A 23,495-nucleotide genomic window follows, 5' to 3' on the forward strand; every position below is an offset into this window, starting at 1 on the left:
GTCTTGAAAAAAGTTGTAATACAGAATGGACATTTCACTTTTCCCTGCTTTTTTTTTCTTAAATAGAACATTTTGCATATTTAATTACTTCTCAAGGTTTTTACATTTTTTTCAATAAATATGTGACTCACAGAAAATTAATAGTCCTGCAAAGATCAGGCATTCATTATTGTTACTGAGTTATAATTTTAAAATAGTTTTAGTTAATGAATTCCTAGAAGACTCACCTAACTTTGCAATCTCAAAAGTTCATATCTGTAAGGATAGCAAAGTTAGCACAGCTGATAGTGAGCTGTTAACTTTAAAAAAGAAAAAAAAAACACATACAAAGCAACCAGTAACTTCAGATTTGTGATTCTTGGTCTGCTTCTGAGAAATGTAAGCGTGTTTGAATTGTCCCTGTTCAACAGGACAGGCATAATAATAATAATAATAATTTATTATTTATACCCCGCCCATCTGGCTGGGTTTCCCCAGCCACTCTGGGTGGCTTCCAACTGAATATTAAAAACAGTACAGCATCAGACATTAAAAACTTCCCTAAAGAGGGCTGCCTTCAGTTGTCTTTTAAAAGTAAAATAGTTGTTTATTGCTTTGACATCTGCTGGGAGGGCGTTCCACAGGGCAGGCGCCACTACCGAGAAGGCCCTCTGCCTGGTTCCCTGTAACCTTACTTCTCGCAATGAGGGAACCGCCAGAAAGCTCTCAGCGCTGGATCTCAGTGTCCAGGCTGAACGATGGGGGTGGAGACGCTCCTTCATGGCTTAATTGAGAGGTTCTTGTTCATTTAATTGTTAAAGGTGAAGAACATTGCATGGCAATAATAGATCAGTTCTCATAGAATGAAACCCTGAAACAGAAAATAATTGCCTTCTTAGAATTAGCCAGCTGGGGTCTATGTTATTGTTTAAGTTGCATTTGGGTTTGTTTGTTTTTTAAAATCCAAAGTTGGTTGTTTCTTTTTTCTAGCTTGCTTTGTAGTGCTCTAAAATCATGTGTGAATGTAGAGCTAGTGCCTGTAGTTCCTTATTTTTATTTTGAGTTATTTACATTTTAATTTTGCATGCCTGCATGTTTTGACTATGGAAAAGGTCAAAGTCCCTAGAAAGCTGCAAAAGTGATGGCAAAAAAGAAAGAAGGATATCATGGGAATTAGATGGCGAGACGGGGCACAGAGGAATAAAAATGAATATGGAAGAAAAGAAAAGGAGAAGGCATACTGTTGCTGATGTGAGGTAAAAGTTAGCTTCCTTCCCTTGTATATTTATTCCCTCAATCCTCGTCCTTGCTATTTTAATTGTAGGAATATTTAATACTTTAGGGGTATCTAGGTGTATTTAATACTTTAGGAGTATTTAATACTTTAGATGTCCTAGCCTATGACGTGCTTGGTTATTATCTCAAATAAGAGCAAGGAGAAGAGATCTTCATTGTGTGATGTGTCCTGGTTTTCCTCCTGGTCAACAATATTGAATTCACAGTGGTCGCTTTCAGTTACAATTACATCTAGGTATCCTAAATTTCAGGGGGAAATTCTACAAGGTCATAAGAGACAAAAACGTAAGTCTTATCCACACCGAAAGTTCAGCTGCCCTTTCACTATTCCATCTGTATTGTTTTACAAGTGTCATTCCCACACTTTTGCTTAATAAAAAGTATAATCTGAACTACTTTGGAAAGTAAAGCTATGTTAACATAAGCTTTTGTAGCGATTGAAATGAGTGTTCATTTTTCTTGAGCCCAAATAGTAGCAGCTAGTCATTTTGCCTTCATCCTTCCTGTGGCCCACTGAGTGAATTCAGATGATCCTTTTGCTCCCCTCATGTTTTGCCTTTGGGACTTATAGTGCAATTGATTCCTGCAGAACTGTATTAATATTTTTTGAAAAGGTCCATTCTCTTTCCTTCAAATACCATCTTATAATGGAAAAATTCAGAAGTAACTGATTCCAGGCCAGTGAAGCAAGCTCCACATAGTGGAGATTGCGATCCTATGATACAACAAGGCTGGTATTGGTGTCACTTGGGTTAAGAGGGACAGAAGAAAGTTCATTGCATGAGGCAAATTAAAAGTAAAACACATTCAGCTTCCATCTTTTGATTTGGCAAGTTCTGTGCGCCCAATGCCCTGGCATCTAGTGTACAATCTTCCTCTCACTTGTTCTCTCTCTTGCCCCCCTTTCCTAAAATGGTGGTGGGGGTTTTTCCCATTCCTTATTGTTATATAAACAGGGCCTGTAAAAAACAACAATACCCAGTGCATTAACAGACAGTGACAGTGTTTGCATTCAGTTTAGTGGTGAAGTGGCTACTTTAAAGTCAGCACATAGCAGCAGCAGCCTTAGTACTTGAGGCTGCAACCCTGCACCCAGTTTCCTGGGAGTAAGACCTACTGAACTAGGTGGAACTTACTTCTGAGTAGACAAGCTTAGGACTGCACTGTAAGATGCTGCTTCTCTGTCTTTTTACCAGGTGACTGATTTTAGAGAATAGGCCTTATTGCAAGGATACAGATGAACTGGTTCAGAAATTAAGTTCGTATTTTTTTAATGAATGATCCCAGGCTATTTCCTTGCATGTACACACATAATTTGCAACATGGCTGGTTGGGATTAATGACCAGCATCAGATGCTATGATTGTAACTAGGAAAAATGCTAGAATACCATTGCATTAAAAAAAAATACTAGAAAATTATGAGTGTAGAGTTATGAGGACCTGGCACAGTTTGCAGGAGAGAGAGGGCAGGGATGTAATCTGGTAATCACCCTCTTAGAAAGAGGTAGCTTTGGGCCCTAGGCTGGATGAATCCTAGAACTCAGCTATGAGCTGCAAATAAAATGTTTTAAGTGTGTTATAAAGTGCATTATACAAATGCGACACTGGATGGCAATGGTGAGTTATGTCAAATCCAATATATTTTTCAAAACATTTTTTAAAAAATGCATTTTCACAGCTTTTTAAATATGTGACTAGATTCCACCCTAGTAGCAAATCTCTGGCTTTCTTTCAGGCTAACTGCCAGCCCCAGTAGCAGGGGGCTTTCACCTGTACACCCATTGTGACTTCCCACCCCTTTTAAGCCGAACACAATTTTTCTGCACACTTTGGGGGTCCTGGATTATCCTTCCCCCCATTTCTATGCCCAGTGCATTTACATGCAGGATAACTCATTCGGAAACTTGACTCCTTGGTGCTCCTTATCCTGTTTGGAAACTGAAGACATGAAAACAGCTCAGAAATGCAGCATCCTTCTACAGGCATTTTGCTGCTGCCCAAGTTTTGTTCTCCTAAAGCTAAACAAAGGAATGCTTAGGGTAATTTACTTTTGGGTTCACCTTCTGTTTAAGGTCAGCAAGATAATTTGCAGTGGTTGTCGTCTAGATGTTCAGGCTTGCTTTTGAGACATAAAAGGATGACTTAGCTCCGGTTATCACAAAGCATGTGTCTGGCAGGCTTCAGATTTTTCCATGGCTCATCATCAAATTCTGCCTTTGCATCTCATTAGAGACGTGCATAAATTGGGATTTTACTATGCACTCTTTCTTACTAACAAGAAACTGTTAACATTTCCCATATTGCAGACTTTTCTTTTGCCTCATATTCATACAAATGGATTTTCCCCACTAGTAATTAAAGCGGAAAATGCGTTTCTAAAAGCACTACAATGTGTAGTTTAAATAGTACTCACTATCTAGAGATGATTGCAGAAGCAGTTTGCGGAGGGGAGAGGGGAGGCACTATTTTAGCTTTCCAGCAGGTGGGTCACTGTTGCTTAATGGGATGGAGAGAGGCGAGGCAAGGCGATGAGGAGGCTGGCACAGTGCAAAGGCAACAGGGGAGCCAATCTGGTACTCCTGTCGATATGTACAACAAAAAACCATAATAACAATAATAACACAAATTAGCAACACAAATTTATATACAGCAATATCCCTATGCCTACTCCTCCCCCCTTACCACTCTCTCCCCCCTCTATTTCCCACTGCTATCCTCCTTGTCACATAGATGTTCATTCCAAATTTCTTCGTATTTATCCATTATTATTTTGCGTTGACAAGCAATTCTTTTGTATGTAGCTAACCTGTCCATATTATCAATCCATATGCTCAGTGGAATCTTTTTGCCCAAAGATAAGTTCTGAGAAGTGGGTAGTTTGCAGGGTCATGGAGGACTGTTCTGCCCACAGCAAACTTTGCATGGGGCTCCTTGTCTGTGTTGAGTGCCTCTGCTCAGACACTTATGATACCATTAACTATCAGTCAACAATACATTGCAGGATATTGCATCTAGTCAGATGACCCTTGGGATCCCTTTTAACTCTACAAATTATATGATTCCACATGTGAAGCCAACAATTTCATCATCATCATCATCATATTGTCTTATGAGCAGCAGGTTGCTTATCATCATTTGGCATCTGCCATGTTCATTACCGTGAATGTAGGTCACCAGCTCAGAATATGCCATACGTATTTGGTACACTGGTCCATGGTGCTGATCTCAAGTTGCTCCCTCCGTCCCTAGACCAACAAGACTGAGCACCTACTAATGAGAAGATTTTATTATTAGACACCCAACACTTGAATCGTTAGAGCTGTACACATGAATGCAATGGCAAGTGTCGGAATCGACAGATGGCAAAATTTTGTGAATCATATCACATTTAGTCTACCGAAGCATTCAGTTTGGTTTTACATCATAGTTACATTCTAAGACAATGCATGTTTACTCAGAAATAGCTTCTGCTGACTTGAATGGGGCTTATCACCAAGCATATTTGCAGAGAACCGCAACCTTGCCTGGCTGATTATTTGTCCTAGCTCCAGAGTTTTTGTACTGCTGACAGAATGGCCAACAGTAGATGATCTGAGGTCGCACTTCAGTGTGGCACACTTTGAATAACAGTGGGTAGTTTATTTTTAGAAATATTATGTTCCTCATTAAAGGGAAGTGATTATCTTTTCCTTTAGTCCAGGAGTGCTACATGCTCTCAAGTTATTAGCATTCATGAGCAATCTCCTTGTAAAGAACTCCATAGGGGCTCAGAATTAGTATGTGATTCTGTATTTGACAGAGAAGGCAGAAGCATTCCAACTAGCTCTGTCACAAGTCAGTGTGATTCTGTCTAAAGACTAGAGTCATTAAACGCTATATATTGACAGCAAGGAAGATCCTGGATTATTAAGATGCTGTTGATTCCTTACTATTTGGAATAGGAGTTGGCCTGCTACTGAACAAAGATTTCTCTTGCTAAAAGATGAACACTCCTGAAAAAGCGCAGTAAAATTTACTATTTCAGAGGCGATTGTGACTACCTTGATTACGGAGTAAGATGTATTTTCATAGAGTACATAGGTGAGTTTCTGTAGAAAGTAGCTGATAAATATCTATGAAATTGCTTAATTACATTTACTTTCAGTTTTGTGATCATTTAACGTACAACTCCACAGAGTCAAAAAATGGTTACAAACTATTACATTAATTAAATCAAATTAATGCAATCATCAATATGATTATGCTTGTGTGTGTGTGTATGACTGACCTTCATTTCTAAATGTGACCTTGATAATTTCAAAGTGATTTAATTATATTGTTTTTGCATGTTGCCTAATTTTAATACCATTTAATGATTAGAGGATGCCCTTTTAATTTATTCCACTTAATTGGGTTCACACTACTGAAGTGAAGCATTAAGAAAATGGTAGTGAAGTTTAACTTGAAAATCAGTTCTTTCATATAAAATCTTGGCATCTAGGATCCAAAGCAGCGTGGGGTGGGGATTTCATCTTTTCTGTCTAACGGCAGCCCCTCTGCACTCCCTGAAAAGCCTCCAGGGAATTTTTGAGACCTTGGATTATTAAATCATTAGTCCAGGGAACTGTGGATTAGAGAAGGGACTATAGAAGTTTTTCCTTGTGTGAAAACTCACTTGCGGAAAGTACCACCGGATTTGGGCGTGTGTCTTTTGCTGAAAAGGACATGGCCTGCAAGCAGGGCAAAAATCCATGCGGCAGAATTCAAATATCTATTTTAGACTGTTGCAAGGGCTTGGGCCTTCCCAGTGGGAGTTTTTATCTTTCATTTTTGAACTTCAGATGCCCATATTTCACAAACAACTTTCAAGAGTCTTCTGATTTTCAGTCATTTGCAGTGTGGCATGAGAGGCTGCTTTCGAAAGTTTCAGGAAACAAAAACCCAATTCTAAAGCAGAGAGCTAGTTTAAATAGGCAGAAGGGATTATATATAACCAACAGCACTGTCATCTCTTTTTCTTGGAATGGCAGATTCCTATGACGTATCAAAAACTTTATTTTAAAAATCCATCTTTTCAAAAATGGCTCCTGGGATCCTGGGAAATATAGTTTCCCAGGGCACCTTACAATGATCATTGTAACCTTAGTGTGCTACATGTGACAGGAGTCCTTGTGCTTATATGTCATCCCTCCCAAAACAATAACACCTCTATAGGGCTGTGATGTATACCGGTGTTCTTTGTGTGCAACCTCTTCATATTCCCCTTAAATGAGGATTTTTTTCTGTTAATTGTCATCTCAGTGGTTTTCGCTTCAAAATAAATCACTACAGTTGAAATTATACTGGAATAAAACAGCATGAAGTAACATTATTTCTTCAGAATCATCTAATTTTACCTGCAGTCCATCAATAATGACAGCTCTGCATCCCTATTTATTTCAAGATTTCACAGCATGTCCATATAAGCCAATTTTGCCTGATACACATATTTTTTGGAAACAATTTCCCCTATTACAATTATTTTATATGTTGTTACATTTATATATGGCACTAATATATGCATTTTTATGCTCAATTTCCCCTAATATACATAATTTTGTATACGTTGTTTGGCTGGAGAACTGCAACACAAAACTGGGAGGAGAGTAAATATCAAAGAATGCCTGTTTTTCAATTCAAATATTGTTTTGGAAAATGTGGATAAGATAGGTTAGCATTAAAGTGGAAACAGAATGAACCCACCCCCCATCCCTAGTTGTATATAGACACTTTGAATTGAGCAGAATTTATAACTGGCAAGATGCTGGTCCTCCCATTCCATATACTTACAAAATTAAGGTTGCAGTCCTATACACGTGTAGGATTAAGCCATACTGATCTTAGTAGGGCCTTCTTATGGGCAGATATATGTGGTACTAATGGCTATAGATGTTGGATGTTCTGATCCTTTATAATTTCATCTAGTAGAATTATCCCTTTGGCAATGTGGGACAGTTCCTTGGGGTGTTCAGATTTATGTATGCAAGATGAAATAAGATGTTCTCGGTGAAACTGTCCTTGGTTTCAAACAGTCATTTCACTAGAGAAATAAAATGACATTGTCATTGCCAATGGTAGTGGTTGCATACTAATTTTGTTTACTTACTGAAAAATCTAGGAGAGACATGAGGGGTGGGGGTTAAGGCTAGATAATATTTCAGAGCTGTACAGTTGTTTTCAGGAAGTGTCATTCACATACCAGTTAAATGAAGAAATCTGGACATTAAACTGATGATTTCATCTCCTCCAAGCTAATTCTGCTTATCCCAGCAATACTTTTCAAGATAAGTGTGCTTCGAATAGCACCCTGTATTTTGGCTTAAGCAAGAGGTGCAGCTGTGTGATCAGCATACAGATGTTTGTTGTCTTTGTGTGACCTCACACTGCAGCCCTATCATACACACTTTAAATGGGCTGGATGAAGAAGGTGGTTTCCTGAGGTCCACTGCAGTTGAGACCCAAGGAAAAACTGAGCAAGTAAGCAGACTTTTCCATCTTCCTGCCAAGAATGTGTGAAACAACTCAGTAGCAGTTTCATGAATGCTCGAGACCCACAGAAATGACACCACAGTGTCAAAAACATAATTCAACATTTAATTCAACAGTCTGTGGGTCTTGATCTGCCTGCCATTCTGATTCAACCCAAGCCCTGCAATCACAGTGCTTAACCACTAACTCACCTTGGTGAGATATGAGATGTTGGGAAGCTCGTTGATGCTGAACCCAGACAAGATAGTGATGGTGATAATTGGCAGCTACTGTGACATCAAAGGGATAGAGACATCCATAAGAGGCGATATTTCAGCCCTCCCTGATGCTTCAGGTGTGCAGCCTCAAACTACTTTTTGATTCATTGCTGTACCTGGAAGCTGTTTCCTATGGTTAATAGTCTCACTTTTCACTAGCTGTCTGGTGAAAAGGCTGCAATCATTTTTGTTACAGCCAGACTTAGTACCCATCATTCATGTGTCTTTCTAACCTCAAGGCCAGATTATTGTAACACCTTTTATGTGGCAACTCTTCCTCTAGATGGAGATGAGTCTCTAGGACACTTCACTTCAGTGTTGCAGCATTAAAAAGTGTTTTGCTTTGACCTAACCCCTGCATAACCCACAGAGTAAACGCCTCACAGCCCATTTGTCATCTGCAAATGTTCTTTTGACTGTACCATCTGATTGGCCTGGTATGTTTCTACTATAAAGCGAGACATATTCATAGTGACTGCCCCACAGCTCTTAGGCTTCCTGCTCTTGGAGACATGCTTGCCAGAGCTTAAACACGAATATGTTCTCTGAGTGCTGTAAGCCATGTTAATTGTGGGTTAGCATTTAATAGGCAGAGTTATGCAGATGGGGCATAGCGAATCCTGACCCTGTATCTGAGTGTTTTAATAAGCAGTTTTCTAATACTAATGCCAGTTCAGGTCTCCTCATGCTCTGACTTGTATAGCTAAAATTACACGATCCATGCACAAGGGAGAGATATCAGCAAAAATATCTGCAAGAGAAATCTTATCAGCCGAGAGGAGTGATGGTTGATTGAACAGCTTCATAATAACTCAGTGGAATGTAATGTTGAAAGGCTAAGAAGGAACAACTTGGGCAGAAGAATAGAACGGGTACAGAGGAAATGTCTGGAAGGGTCACTTCTTGATTCAACCAATTTTAAAATGTCCCCAGGGATAGAAGTGGGACATATCCATAGAAATCAATGGAGAAATGCAGGATTTTAATGTTACCGGGATTGGAATGTTACTGGGCACCAGTGTGTCAACTCCGCCCCCTAAGAAAATCAAAAGGTAGTGGCAAAGAGAAGAATTCATGTTCTTTCTAAGTCAGTTATTTTATGTGAATCATATGCACACACAAACTACACAGCCACTGCTAATACTAATTCCAAAGCAGATGCATTTCACTGTCCTGATATTGCAGGTTGGAAGAGGCTGTGACTAAAAGAGGGTAACTGATGGCAGCCTTGCAGTGTAGTTCACACAGAATATTGCAGGTCAGTCTCTGTTTGGTAAACCAGAGCCCTGCAATGTGGTCCAGAGGTCTTGCCATCCCCTATTGCTGGCTGAAGGTTATGTTGAGGTTGATATAGAAGTTTATAACAATCCTCTGCTGGCATCCATTGCTTTTGTTCCCACATTGTGTGTTGGGCTCAGAGAATAGTAATTACTAACCTCATGGTGTAGTTAACTCATGGTGTAGTAATTACTAACCTCATGGTGTAGTTAACTCTCTCACTCCATTCTAAATCATAGCTGCAGCGTCCACGACAGCATCCCCGAGGCTCAGCACCCAGTGTGACCAAACCAGTTGCACTCTCCTAAATTTGCCTCTGGTTAGAGGCCTGTGCTGAAAGAGTTGCTTTCTCTCTGCAGCCCTGCTGCAGACCAGAGTGAGACTACTTAGATTACCCTCTCAGAGTTCCTTCCAGGCCAAACCGTTGTTGGCATCCATCTGTGGAGTGCGCTTCTGGGGGTCAAACCACTGGCAAATCACAACGCCTGTGTGGCTGCAGAGACTGGAAACTCATAACTGCTGCCTCCTGCATTGCTTTTGCTGCATTAGCCGCACCAAAATTACGTCCCTGGGACACAAGCTTGGGCAGTGCAGCCAATTTCATGCAGAAGTCATGTGCCATTGGACTTGCATACAGATTGCAGTTGCAAATGTTCAAAAACTTCTAAAAGGCTACCAAAAAAAGCAGATGAAAGAATACTCAAGTAAGAGCAGGAATTCTGATCTTTAATGCTCACTTCTATTTTGCATATCACTTAGCCACAGGCTCAAGTAGCATGTTTCTCAGGGATACATTTCATTGCAGGGCTCCACTTGTTTTATTAAATTTTGCTTTTGGTGTTATTGCCAGTTTCAAGCTGTAAAGTGGAATGAATGAGAAATCCAAATAAAATTATCTATACACACGGACATACACTTTGCTTTTGGCATGAGAAATTCTACAGGAAATAAGAATGTATTAATTGTACTCCTGCTGCTTCCCACCAGCCCAGCTATCTTCGGCAAGCTTATGCTATGAAGCACAGAAGCTTTTCTGGGGGGAAAGGAACAACACATAATTTATATATTTAATGATGATTTAATACAGGTTACTTTTTGTGGTTTTTGTTTTGAAAATCATAAATAGATCAACTAAACTTTTGTAAATAGATCACCATGTGCTGTGAAACCTCAGTTTTTCACCAGAACCATTTACATCAATGAGGAATACTTACCCTGTTGCATTACATTTTATAGCAGGTCTTGTTTCGATCAGAATATATATTGAGTGGGTACATGTCTTTGTTCTTTTATTTTCTATGACCATAAGTATATTTTTGTGTAAATCCTAGGAAAGTGATTATTACTTAGACTGCGTTCCAGTATCCTTCATTTTGAATGGGTGAAATTCCATCTATTCTTAAAGCACTAGCAAGTACACTAGCATTCAAATTCTGTGACCAAACACAGAACATAGTTAAAATGAGAAGTTGGAAGTCAAACTTCAATTTCAGTTAGGAACGGGGGAGGGGGTGAAACCTGTGAGCTTCAGGAATTTGAATACAGTCATGTACTTGGGTATCAAACAATTTGAAAGTATACTTAGCAATATTTTATATTGGGGAAGGAGTCAGTTTTACTATAATGTGTTGGGGGTTGTTGTTGTTTTTTTAAAGATCTTGTTATAAACACAAGCATAATTCAAATGTACATGTATGTTTTTACTTTGTAAATATAGTACGTTTACTCCTAAAATGCAAGGCAGACGGATGGGGACTTCAGGGAGAATCATCACAAAGAGCACAAGTGTGAGTGGAGAGGTGTATAAGCTGGAACATAACGATGGGAGTCAATCAGACACTGCAGTTGGTACGGTTGGAACAGGTGGGAAGAAAAGACGGTCCAGCCTTAGTGCCAAAGTGGTTGCCATGGTATCTCGAAGAAGCAGAAGCACATCCCAGCTTAGCCAAACAGGTGAGTGGAGTATGACAGTAAGAATGTGGCTCTGTGTACATGTGAAATGAGATTAGTGTTTAGATGTCAGGAAAAAACTGTTTCCAGGTGTGGAAGGCTTTTTGTGTGTGCTATCAGAGAAACACAATAGCAGGGACAGCCAAGGTGGTGCCCTCCAAGATGTTATTGGACTACACCTGGCCAGCAACAGCTGGAGTGCACCATATTGGCTTCTCCTGTGTTATGGGATAAATCTCACAACACTAGGGTCTGTCACCTGCAATCTATAATCATGATCTGAAAGAAGCCAGTCACAACACCTACACAATTTTAAATGCATCATATTGTAATGGGTTAAAGCAGAAAAAGAAAGGTATTGATTTTGAGATTAACTAATGCTGACTCCTTTCTTTATTCCCCCCCTTTAAAACCCTGAAAAATAGGCTTAGTGAAGTGAGTTAATTAGAGTGTAGCATGATGCTACATTACATGCTTTTAATGGCCCTGTTCTTTCTTGTTGCTTTAGAAATCTTAAAAGCCTAATCTCTATAGCCTAAAGCAGAGCTACTAAAGAGGGAATGAGAGATATTGGCTCACAAGTTCTGTTAAAATCAGTGAGGGGGCTTACCCTTTAGTCTGACAAGAGCAGGCATCCTTAGATGGCTTTACAAATAGTTGATGTAAGAGTAGATCTCAGTTAGACTTACAACAGTGGTTCAGTCTCTTGATCAAGATACACACAATCTGCAGGTATGTCAGATATTTCTGATTTATGTCATCATTTTTTTTGTTTTCCCCATTTCATTTTTAAGCTCTAGTCCACCCACTCCATCACCCTTTCCTGGCACCAGTAGGATTAAATGAAATTAAGCTGTTTAATGCTATGCAGTGCCTTATGCACCTGTGATTTTCAAATAAACCTGCCAGATAAATTCTGTGTTTTACCAATCAATAGATTTCATAAGAAACTTCTGAGTTAGTGTTTTGGTATACCAAGAATCATTTTATTTGCAACACTTAGTGATACTGCAGAATGATACTGTCCCTAGATGATTTGGGACACTGGTTACGTCTTGAAATGTCTTCTTAACTGTGGCGATAGAGGTTAGTAGGAATGTTTCTGTGGCCTGTCCAAAAATTAAGCATTTCCAGACACGATCATATCTGAACCTGCAAGCAAAGTAAACCACATTTCTGCTGTTCTGAATTAAGGACTGAGATGAAAGGCACTGAATTCATGTTCCCAAATATTTGTAGTGGCAGAGCCAGGCTTCATCTTGCAAAATGGCTGTTATGTTGAGCTTGCAAAAGGAGGAAGTCTCACATTAAAGTGCCATCAAGGAATATTTGTATGCTCAAATACTACTACTAATGAGGAAATTGGAGACTCACCTTAGACGATGTAGTACCCTAGCATATCTCTTATTACCCTAATCCAAAACCTGTGCACTTGGATCTCTAGCAACCCCATATATATTTACACACACACACATGCTTGCAGCCTAGTTTCTGAAGCAAACGTTTCCATTTCCATTGCTCTTTCTACTTTCCCTCACCATTCTAGGCTGGCATATGAAGAATAAAGACATAGCGCTGTTTTAACCTGCACACTTAAGTGTATAAGAATGCATGTTCAACCAAAGTTTTAAACTATGTACAGTATCATTTTATAATCATTATAATGATAGAGGTTGTAGTGTGCATAAAAAATCTATTGTATGATACTGGAAACAGGATAATATGTGTCAAGAAAATTCATGCATCTTTAACTGATTTTGGTACACGTTTCAATTTATTGTTGCATTAATAACAATGAAAAACCGCAGTGGTACACATGCTTGGAAGCAAGTTCTGTTGAAACCCACTGGGCTCGCCTGTAAGTGAGTTGGAAATAAGACGGGCAAATGAGCAAAGCACCATCCAGTTTTCCTTCTAAGAAGTCATACTGTTAGCTTTGTAATAAATAATGTGTTTGTGCTATTTCCTATGGAAAGATCATTTACCCAGGTAATGTTTCATACGGTTTCTCCAGTGAAATAAGAGACTGGTTCCCAGTGAAGCTGTACAACTCTTATTTTGCCCTTTGTACATAATGAGGTGTGTGTGTGTGTGTGTGTGTGTGTGTGTGTGTGTAGCCCTGAAGTGATTTCAGAGGGAAGATTCCTTTCCAGTACAGCTTTAGACTAGATGGACTGTTTTCTTGGATCTTCGTGTCTCGGGTGGGGTGGGGGTGGGGATTCTCATCACAAAACAGAATCTTAGTGCAAAGTGATAACAGTTCCCTTCCACTCAAGGGGAGAAATGAACTGTTTCCTTCAGAGACTATATTTGGAAGACAACACTAAACACAAACCTGTGAAGCTTGTTCGGGAACAGCAAGCAGATCGTAGCATCATTTGGTGCAACGCTGCTGAGCATTTGAGGACAAGAGGCTACAAATGGCAGAAATGCTTTTAAATTCTTCACAGGGCTTTCCAATGGCAGATCTCAAACACAGGTTCAATTCTGTTGGTGGGTCTCTCTGGTTTCCCCCCCCCCCAAAAAAAAAGAAGAAATCATGGATACAGTTTGCTGTTGGTATTACAAGGCTGGAGAACTATCCTTGGAGATCACCGTTTCCATCCAGTTTCCTATGGTTTATGTAAAAGAAAGAAAAAAAGGAGAGCACATAAAACAGGAACCAGAAACAAGTAACTTTGTGCTTACAGAGCCTTACCACATTGTTCGGATTTCTCTGCCCTTGCCCAGTCTACATTTGAGCCACCTAAAGAAATAGATTTATGAATTGCCTGTGCAAGTCAGCCCTATTTCAGAATTCTTCTTGAGGAAGAGATTGCTTCTCTCATACATGTGGTTTTCTTGCCTTCCAACCAATGAATTTAGAATGTGACATGGAAACTTTCAATACAGTGTTTGGTTTGAATGTAATTCATGTGTATATTCTGTGGGCTTAGGAATTTGCAGCTACTGAAGACGTGGCATGCCAAGTCACTCAGGGGTTTTAGAATGGTGAATTAATATTAAATAATGGGGCCAGTCCTGTTTTATTCTAATACCACTCAGATAATACTGGAAGGAATTTGAAAATAATTAGCTTTTTTCAGTTACCTGGATGTCATGGAATGCTTGTAATCCTTTTAACAGGACTAATTATGTGACCAGGGATTATTTAGAGCAAAAGATTAGGGGATTTTAAGGATTTACTTCAGTAACTGAAAGGGCTTGATCTAAAACACATCTCAAGTATATTTATGAATCCCTGTAACATTAATTGGATTTTGCTACAAGTAAGGTTGCAGTCCTGTATGTTGCTGTGGAATTGTTTAAATCCTATTTACTTCAATGGGATTTAAACAGACTGTCTGCAGGGTTTTAAAGAATCTGTCTCAAGCTGTATTTTTGAAGGTTTCTTCTATTCCAAATTATTTTAAACTTGGTTTGCATTTTTGCATACATGTTGAAAGAACAGACCGTCTTTTCTGTATGCGTGGAAACCCCCTTCATGTTATAAATAACTGACAGAGTTTGAGTGCTAACTGCAATTTAAAATACTGCTGCCTTGACTCTCTCTCAGAAAATATAGGCATCTGGCATGAATAGTTATTAATCCAGAAGAAGAATGGGGCACTCAGTCCACTGAAGCAAGTCTTCTACTGGCATTCCCAGACCATATTGCCTTTCTTTGATCAGGACAGTAAGTGTGAGAAGTGGCTTGCATGCACCCAAAAGGACTTCTCATATTTCTTTTCCCCAACAGCGGCTCCTCACACTTCATTCAATGAATTTGATAAACACTGTCCTGAGTTTTGGGATTGGCTTATGCAAGCAGCTGCTGCTTAAAGAATGGGACTTGGGGGTTTCCAATGTATTCACATGAATGCTGAATTCTTTGTATCCTGGCCAAGGTCTGGATCTTCAAATGTTGTCAAACTGATGAGCTGACTTTTCTGAGACCATAAGTACAACAATGCCAAAATACAACCCTTGAATGTAATCAAATCCAACATATAAGCACAGGGGGTCCCACTGATTTCTCTTGGAACTCCTGACACTCATTCAGACTCTTCCTTTTCACCACATAAGACTTGAAAACATTCTAACCAGGTGTAGTCAGTGCTGGAAGCTGCTTACGAATACCTTTCTCAGTCAACTATTCTTTGAAAAGGAAGGAACCCTGGTTTCAGGCTGGTATTTTTAGAGTGACAGCTAGGATCTTGGGAATTACATAAAGTGTGCATGCATGAGGAAGTAAACCCATATGCTGTTAAAAATATTCCTAAAAGATCATTGCAGGTGTCTGTTGGTTGCAAAGACTAGACATTGCATGTGGAGCAATTCCCCCCCCTATGCCTATTTAATGCAGGAGTCTAGAAATATTTATAGCAAGAGACAGGGAGCGGAGGGAAAATTAGTAACACTGAACAAGGAGGGAGCTGGATAACTGGCAGTGTTTTTGAGTGGGGGATAAATTTGGTTACTTTGACTTCAATCAATAACTTGACTATGACCCCTCAGGCCCTAATGCAAGTATGCTGTTTATGTGAAGCAGCAGCATTAAATAATTGAATTTATTGCAACAGGTTCACAAAGAAATTACATCAGGTGAGCCTTAAATTTTCAGGCATCAACTCAGTTGCTTTGGAACACAGGGCCACTGCTATGTTGAAATGTGCCTGTTCTTGGTGTAATGGCACACGTATGGTACAATTTTAACAACTTGCCAATTTTAAAAATACTGCATAATGTGTGTGTGTGTGTGTGTGTGTGTGTGTGTACGTACATGGATTTATGGTGTGGTGAGAGGGTAAGGCAGAAAAAGCAAACAGCTTATCCTTAGCTCTCTGTATTCTCCCCTTCTCTGCCACTCCCCTTGCCCTCCAGTGGGTGCCTTGTCTTTGGTTGGAAAACCATTCTGGAGGTAGCGTGCTTTACTTTTGAGGGACTGCAAGTAACTTGTACTTTTTGAGGACCGTCAGCCAGGTACAAGTTGTTGATGAAGCACCTTCAGGTGGATGAGTGACTCTTAATGAGAAAGCACACCCCCATCTCAGCATGCCAGGCAGATCTGTGCAGGAGGGAAGGGACCTCAGGGCAGGGTTCTCGGGTGTAGTCGTATTGGCAGTTGGGTGATGTTCATGTGGTAGGAAACCCATCCTCTTGGTTCTTTCATCCTTCCTGTACTGGAGTAGCATGGGGGCATGCCACAGCTAGGAAGCTCCCACAGGCCAAAGTAAGTCTTATCCCAGCAAACATATGGTGAGAGGGGAGGGGACTTTGGTCCTGCTGCAGTCCTCAGGTTTCCCCTGCAAATGTTCCCCTCTACCCTTAGCCACTTTCTTCCTGCTAGGTGCATTTCTGGTTTCAGAGTCTGGCTGGGGAGAAAACATTGGAAACTGCCCAAGAGGACATTTGAAGGGAGAAACACACTCCCTCCCATTGGCCAGTGCCCCCCCTCCCAGCTCCTGCTTCGGCAATAAAAGGAAAGAAAAAACAGGGATGTTTCAGAGCAGTCCTACTGCTTTGAGTCCAATCGATGCCGGTCTTAACTTCCTGCAATAGTTTGGTGGCTTTTTATATCACAAATGTTTTGGATTGTTTTTTTGTCCCGGTTTTGCTATGTGCTATAGTGCAATAGTGTTCCTCCAGAGGGCAATAGTGCAAGGACAGTGGGGGAAACATTGCAGAGCAACCGATAAAGCAGAATGATGTGTGGATAATGCATTGTAAATCCACCGCTAATGTGCTATTATTATTGTGTCAATGATACGTTGCAGAACACACCCACAAAGAAACTCCCAGTTTGGACGGGCGCAAAGCCTTTTGGAGAAAGGATGGTTTCCATTTGTACACATTATCCAAACAAATGGAAATACCTTTAAATCCTGTTCATCGCAATGGAGGAAAGTTAAGCACCTGTTTTTTGTTTTGTTTTGTTTTGTTTAAGTGCTTAGCTTTGGCTCTCTCTCTGTTTTCCCTCAGCCTTGCTATTTTTTACTTGTTGAGCAGCTGGGGTTATGTAACAGCTATAAAACGACACTTGGTCTAAAGAGGTTACTGAGAGCAAGAGCCACTTGGGACTGCAAAGCCATAAGCAGCCCTCCAGGGTTAGCATCATTATGCAATTCTCTTGGGCTGCGGGAGGAGGCGGAGGCTGAGAGGCACTTTAAAAATAGTACTGCAAGACTCTACTCCATTGCGTTTTCAGTCAACTGCTACAGGAAAAAAAAATTCCCCACTGCCCAATGAACGCTCTCTTATTTAATTCCTCTGGAGCACCATCCCTTTATCCTTGTTTCAGAAACAGGATGGGTAGAGATTTCTGTTTACTGTGGCTCCTGTGGGCTCCCACTGCTGGTTTTCGAATCTGTGGTCACATGACATTACTGGTGTTAAAGAGGTGGTTTCTCGTTGAATACTGCAGTTTCATTTATTTCACCCCAAGCCAACTTTGATAAATAATCAGCATACTGCTAGTAGAGGAGGTTCTGTGCCTTGCTCCCATTCTATGGGGAGGGGGCAATTTAAAGTGCTGGCTATCACCTTTAAATCCCTGAGTGGTTTGGAATGAGGCAACCTGAAAGACTGCCTTCTCCCTTATGTACCTACTCAAGACCCTACTTTGAGTGCAACCACTGAATGAAGTGAAGTGGGTGGACGACCTCCATGGAGAGGCAGCCTTTTCGGTAGTGGCACCTCATTTATGGAATAACCTTCCCAGGGAGGCTTGCCTGGTGTCATTTTCAGTGGCAGGTGAGAACCTTTCTCGTGACCCAAACCCTTTAAATAGGAAATCTGGGCCTCCATTTTTTAAAAATAAAAAAAATGGCATAGAGTTTGTTGTATTTATGTAGTCTACACACACACACACACACACACACTTTAAATTTTGTATTTTAGGTTTTTTATTTTTAAAAAATTATCATAAACCACCCAGAGAACTTTTATCTTAGGTGGTGTCATACAGATGCCATCTATATAGAATATGAATATATAAAATTGATATAAGCATATACAGAATGCAGTAAATATTATGAGTGTAACAAATAAACATAGAAATCAAAAAATAAATAGAGATATGAGAACCGTGTCTTCATGGAGTTGTAGTGATGGCTTCCACTTTGTAGAACATTGCCAAGTGAAGCTGGTCTGGCTATGTGGTTTTTCAGAAAGCATTTCTAATTGGCTAATGGTGTTGGGAATTATATAGGGAGAATATTTTAAAGCCTGACCTCTCACCAGTTTCTACCAACACTGGCACCTAGAAAAGGGCCTTTGATCTTTATGCATGGACAAGTCTTTGTGGTGCCTTCAGGTGTTCAAGTTTCAAGCCATTTTAAAGGTAAACAACAGCCCTTTGAATTGTGCTTTGAAATGGACTGTGAAGCAGTTTCAAGGCAGGAACGATGGGACTGTCCCAGCTAGCTATAGCCGAGCATCTGATAATCTAGATTAGCAGTAGTTTCCGGTATACTTTGAAAGGCAGCCACTCACATAATTCAGAGGTAGTAATTAATCTGGATGGTACCAGGGCATGGAAAATTGGGCCCCACAATCTCTAACTAGCCTTGGATAGTGGAATAAGCTTCATGCCTCAGAGGCTACTCAGGCCAGTGAGAAATCAGCACTCCCAGGTTGTGAACCTGATCCTTTAGCAAAGAGTGCAATACTATCCAGAACAGCTGGAACACCATTGTCTCGGTCAGACAATCTTATGTCAGGATTAATCTTCTGTTTATTAGCCCTCAACCATTTTGTTAGACACCAATTTGGCACTTGCATGGAGGGTAGTTATCCTGTTCTCATTCTTCCCAAAGCTTTCTGCAGATAGGATGACTATCAAGGTTTTTGTCAAGTTGGGGCAAAATATTTCATCCCCAATCCTCAAGTGTCTCTCCCCGCCCCCCTTTTAAGTTAGAACTACAATTACCTGCTAAAAGAAGCAAGCATCCCGAATTGTAGCCTGAAATTGAATGGTAATACATTTCAAAATATTGGATATTATGAATTATTACATGGATATTATTGTGAAAATGCAGAATTGGAAAAGAAAAGCACAGATTTTAGAGAGAATGAAATTTCAGCTGGTCAGCTCTCAGCACTGAGCAAACTTTGGGAAATAGCTTTCAACTGATATATGGCCTATTGTTAGGTCAAGAGTTCCAGTAAAACTGAACTTTCCACCTGGATGTAAGATAAGATGTCCCTGACTGCTTTTAGAGCACAGGACAATATGTAGATGCTCAATACAATTAGACCATTGGCCCATCAGTATTGTTTAAACTGACAGGAATCAACTCTTCAGGGCTTCAGAGGGTTATCTTTTCCAGTACTACCTGGAGATGCCAAGGATTGAGACCTTTAACGTTGATGCTGCCCATCAGGGTGAGTGGCAGCTACCAGTGGCTAGAAGCAACTTTCACATGGAATAATTGAGATGATCGGCAGCAGAAAGTCAGATGGGTAGAGGAGACCATGTACTCAATGTTAATCTGCACATCACTCATATCTGTCCTGGAGCTATTCGATAGTGAACGTTTTCACAGTATTGGGAATAGTGTGCTACAGTTAATGTTTGCTGCTTTTCTTGACTCTATGGATGAAAAAAAAATGTATTTAAAAAATGGTGGGCAATGAATCCTGAGACCAAAGTCTTAATGAAAAAAGTATAAGGATTTCAGGGTTTTGTGTGTGTTTGGATTTCCATAGTTTTTCTGATACTCCTAAACTCCTCTGCAACATTCTACAAAATGGAGAATTAGTTTGGGGTTTTTTTTCATTCCAATGCCCCTAATTGTGTGTGAGTGTGTGTGTGTGTGTGTGTGTGTGTAAAGACTTGCATCTGAAGCCCCTTGATCATTCCATCCTGACAGTTCTTCATGCCAAGTGTTCTTTTCTGTTTAAGCAAAAGACTGTGCAGGAAGTCCAGACATTATTTACCACTCAGTTGCTTAAACAAAAGCTCATGTTTTAATTCCTGCTGAGGGCTTCCTAATATAGCTAGGATTTAACTTTGCTTATGCCTAAGAGGTAAGTCTGCATTCATTCATTTTGCTTTGGAATATTTCAAAAGTTATGTTATATACAACCCTGCCGCTTCTCAAACGTACGGTAAGTGAAAACAGGATTGGTGTGCTGTGTTGATCTCAAGCCACAGACATGGTAAACTAACGGAGTTAGTAAAGTCATTGAATCCTGTGACAGGTGATCAGCTAAACTAAAATAGATCAAAGTTAGAATCACATAGAAAGGTATGATAACTGATGAAACTAATTTTTGGATGGCTGATACACGTAGATGGCGATTGTATATGTTGCATTCCCTGCTTTGCAAAAAATGAATGCAAGTTTTTCAGAGGCATTAAAACAATACTTAAGCTATAACTGCATCTCTGTTTCATTGGTTTCTTCTTCCCACTTGATGTCATTATTCTTTACCATGTATGTGAAGAAACCTTGAGTGAAGCATATGGTACAATTTCTTTGTAATCACGTCTTTAGTCTATGTTCCAAATTCTGAACTGCTCTTTCCCAAAAAATTGAAACATGCCTGTCTGGACAGCCAATAATACCATTGCATCTTTGTGCAAGAGTGTACTTTCAGTAGTCATTTGTTTTTGACCCACTTCATACATCAGTATGGTAAAGGAGAAAGTTACTGTTGAGATACCATATATTTACTGCAGGGGGTGGGGAGTGTGTTGTGTATGGCCTTTTGACATATATGAAGCAGCAGAATATAAGCTATTTTGATTTAGTTTACTTATTGCTCTCTCTAACAAAAAAGCCATGCGTTGATTTATTTCTATGCCATTCTAGTGCCATAGTTCCCTATAATACTCACTGGCAACTATAGTTGGCGCATTTCCAATTTCATAATATTAACATGTGCTAGTTTCGTTCTGGAAATTATCTGGAAAAAAGCATCATAACAGTTTATAGCCAGACAGTCTTTACATCGCTGCACAAAAGTCACTCTCTCTTTAGCTTTCCTTCTGTTCTCTTTTGTCATAAGGGGCAGCAGGGAGAGAGAGAGAGAGAGAGAGAGAGAGAGAGAGAGAGAGAGAGAGAGAAGGCCTGCAGAATATTTATACCTCTCTTTTACAACAGCTTAGGGGTGCCATCTTTATTACCTCTGTCTAAATTGACCAGATATATTTTTCAAGCCCTCAGAAAAGCGAAATGCTTACTGTTGTTCAATGGCCACATTCGCAGAGGTCCACAGGGACAACTCCATAGAGTTATGCAGAGTGAAGAATCCTGCTATATTTTGCTTCAAAGAAAAATGTGAGGGATGGCATCAGTTAACCCCTCTTTCCTGCCCATAACCCCTGTTTGGGCAGACAGAGTGGGTGGCTGTTCAGACATTCCGGTATGTTTTTCTCTTCCATTACAGCTGCTGATTCCAGCTTCTACAAAATGGAGAATTGGGCTACCAATTCATGAAGTTCCATTTATTTACATTTCTCTACAGATCACGCTATTTGGCGCCTACACCTTCCCTCCTGAAACATCTCTGTTGCATTTCTCTGCTGCTTACCCCCACTTACCCAGGTCTTGCTCATTTCCATGCCACACACCTGTCTGCATTCCTCTTCCACACCATGTTATTTTGCCTCCCACTTAAGGAGGACTGCAGTTCAAAAGGATTGCAGTAATGAAAAGGCACCTTTCACATTTCCAGTCCCCTCGTAGGCTGAAAAATAAGGACGATGCCTTAGAAAACAAATGTGTCATGGCAGTCTGATGGGGATGAAACTGTTAAAAAAAAGGGTTCTCTGGGACCTTGAAATGGGGCCAACTGTAGTAGAGTTAGAAGCAGTTGTGGGCTATGAGGTGCAATGGAAAGCAGGAAATGACGACCAGATGAACTTGCAAGCCAGTGTGGTGTAGTGGTTAAGAGCGGTGGACTCGTAATCTGGGGAACCGGGTTCCTGTCTCCGCTCCTCCACATGCAGCTGCTGGGTGACCTTGGGCTAGTCACACTTCTCTGAAGTCTCTCAGCCCCAGTCACCTCACAGAGTGTTTGTTGTGGGGGAGGAAGGGAAAGGAGAATGTTAGCCACTTTGAGACTCCTTCAGGTAGTGATAAAGTGGGATATCAAATCCAAACTCCTCCTGCTCTTCTTCTTCTTCAAGAGGAAGGAGAGAGCATGTTGGAAGCCATGTAAGGGGACGACTCACAAAGCATTGTGCAGTTAATGCTGCTAGGTAGGAGAACCAGGAGTCAGTCTCTCCACACTGTCAAGAACTGGAACAGTTTTTGAAGCTTAATTTATCTGGGCTCATTGGAGGCCAATGAACACACAAGATGGCTTTTTTGTTGCAGCAAACCTAACAATGCAATTCCATTCATGTTTGCTCAGAAAAAAAGACCAGTTGACTGCAGAGGGTCTGGGGAAATGGGCATCGGATTGTAGCCTAAGACAGGACACTTAACTCGGCTGTAAAGATGGCTGTGTACCTTAAGAACATAAGAACAACCCTGGTAGACAAAGCCAAAGGTCCATCTAGCCCGGCATCCTGTTCTCACAGTGATCAACTCAGTGTCCATGGAAACAAGAGGGGCCACTTGTGAGTCCAAGCAACTGGTATTTACTAGCATTGGCAGTGGGGTAGAACATCTACACCAGCAGAGATGGAGGTATGCTAGTGAGGTGGTGCTTACCCCATCAGAAATGCCTCGGCATACCAGTGGAAAGCATAGATGTTCCACCAGTGGCTCAGAGGGAAACAGGGTGTGTAGTGGCAGGTATGGATGAAGCCAAACCTAAAGCCTCTTCACTTCCCCAACACACCCACAGAAACAGAACAGCTCTGTGCCAGCCTTGGGACTGGTGTAGTTAACTCCTTCCCATTGAAGTAAATGGAAGGGAAGAAGAAAAGACTGAACGCCACACTTCCCACCTCATCTACAGATGCACAGCAGGGCAATGAATGTTCTGCAAGCAGATCTGCAAGCTACACACACACACACGGCATTTTAAGTTTTGTGTTCTGTGTTTATTGACGGAATTGATCTGCAATGTGTGTTTTAATGTACAAATGTAGCAAGGACTTAGGTATCTCTCTCAAAGTATGTTTTTATTGTGAAGACGAAATTGTTAAGCAGCTCAAGGTTCTGAAAACTTCCTATGAAATGCTCACATTCCGTGCTGAATTAGCCACAGCCTGATCATAGGTAATTTCACTCCTGTTTTTAGTTGTAAATGTTCAGTTGATTGAAGAGTGTAACATATTAAATGACTAC

The 23,495-nt window shown here is 40.4% G+C and overlaps 1 protein-coding gene across 50 annotated transcripts in view; it reads left to right on the top strand.

Moving 5' to 3' along the window:
- The window catches only part of RIMS1 (regulating synaptic membrane exocytosis 1), a 228,382-nt gene that overhangs the window by 189,413 nt on the left and 15,474 nt on the right, over positions 1–23,495 (top strand). For 23 of the 50 annotated variants that reach the window (XM_083729767.1, XM_083729789.1, XM_083729768.1 and 20 more), the window contains 2 exons: positions 1,092–1,235; positions 11,036–11,271. The exons of 12 other annotated variants lie outside the window; for them this stretch is intronic. In XM_083729767.1, coding sequence (XP_083585893.1) covers positions 1,092–1,235; positions 11,036–11,271 — 380 coding nt within the window. The remainder of the gene's footprint in view (positions 1–1,091; positions 1,236–11,035; positions 11,272–23,495) is intronic. 15 more of the 50 variants (XM_083729775.1, XM_083729784.1, XM_083729786.1 and 12 more) reach the window with 1 other exon arrangement.

The sequence above is a fragment of the Podarcis gaigeae genome (assembly GCF_964106915.1).
Source record: "Podarcis gaigeae genome assembly, chromosome: 3".
Classification (NCBI taxonomy): domain Eukaryota; kingdom Metazoa; phylum Chordata; class Lepidosauria; order Squamata; family Lacertidae; genus Podarcis; species Podarcis gaigeae.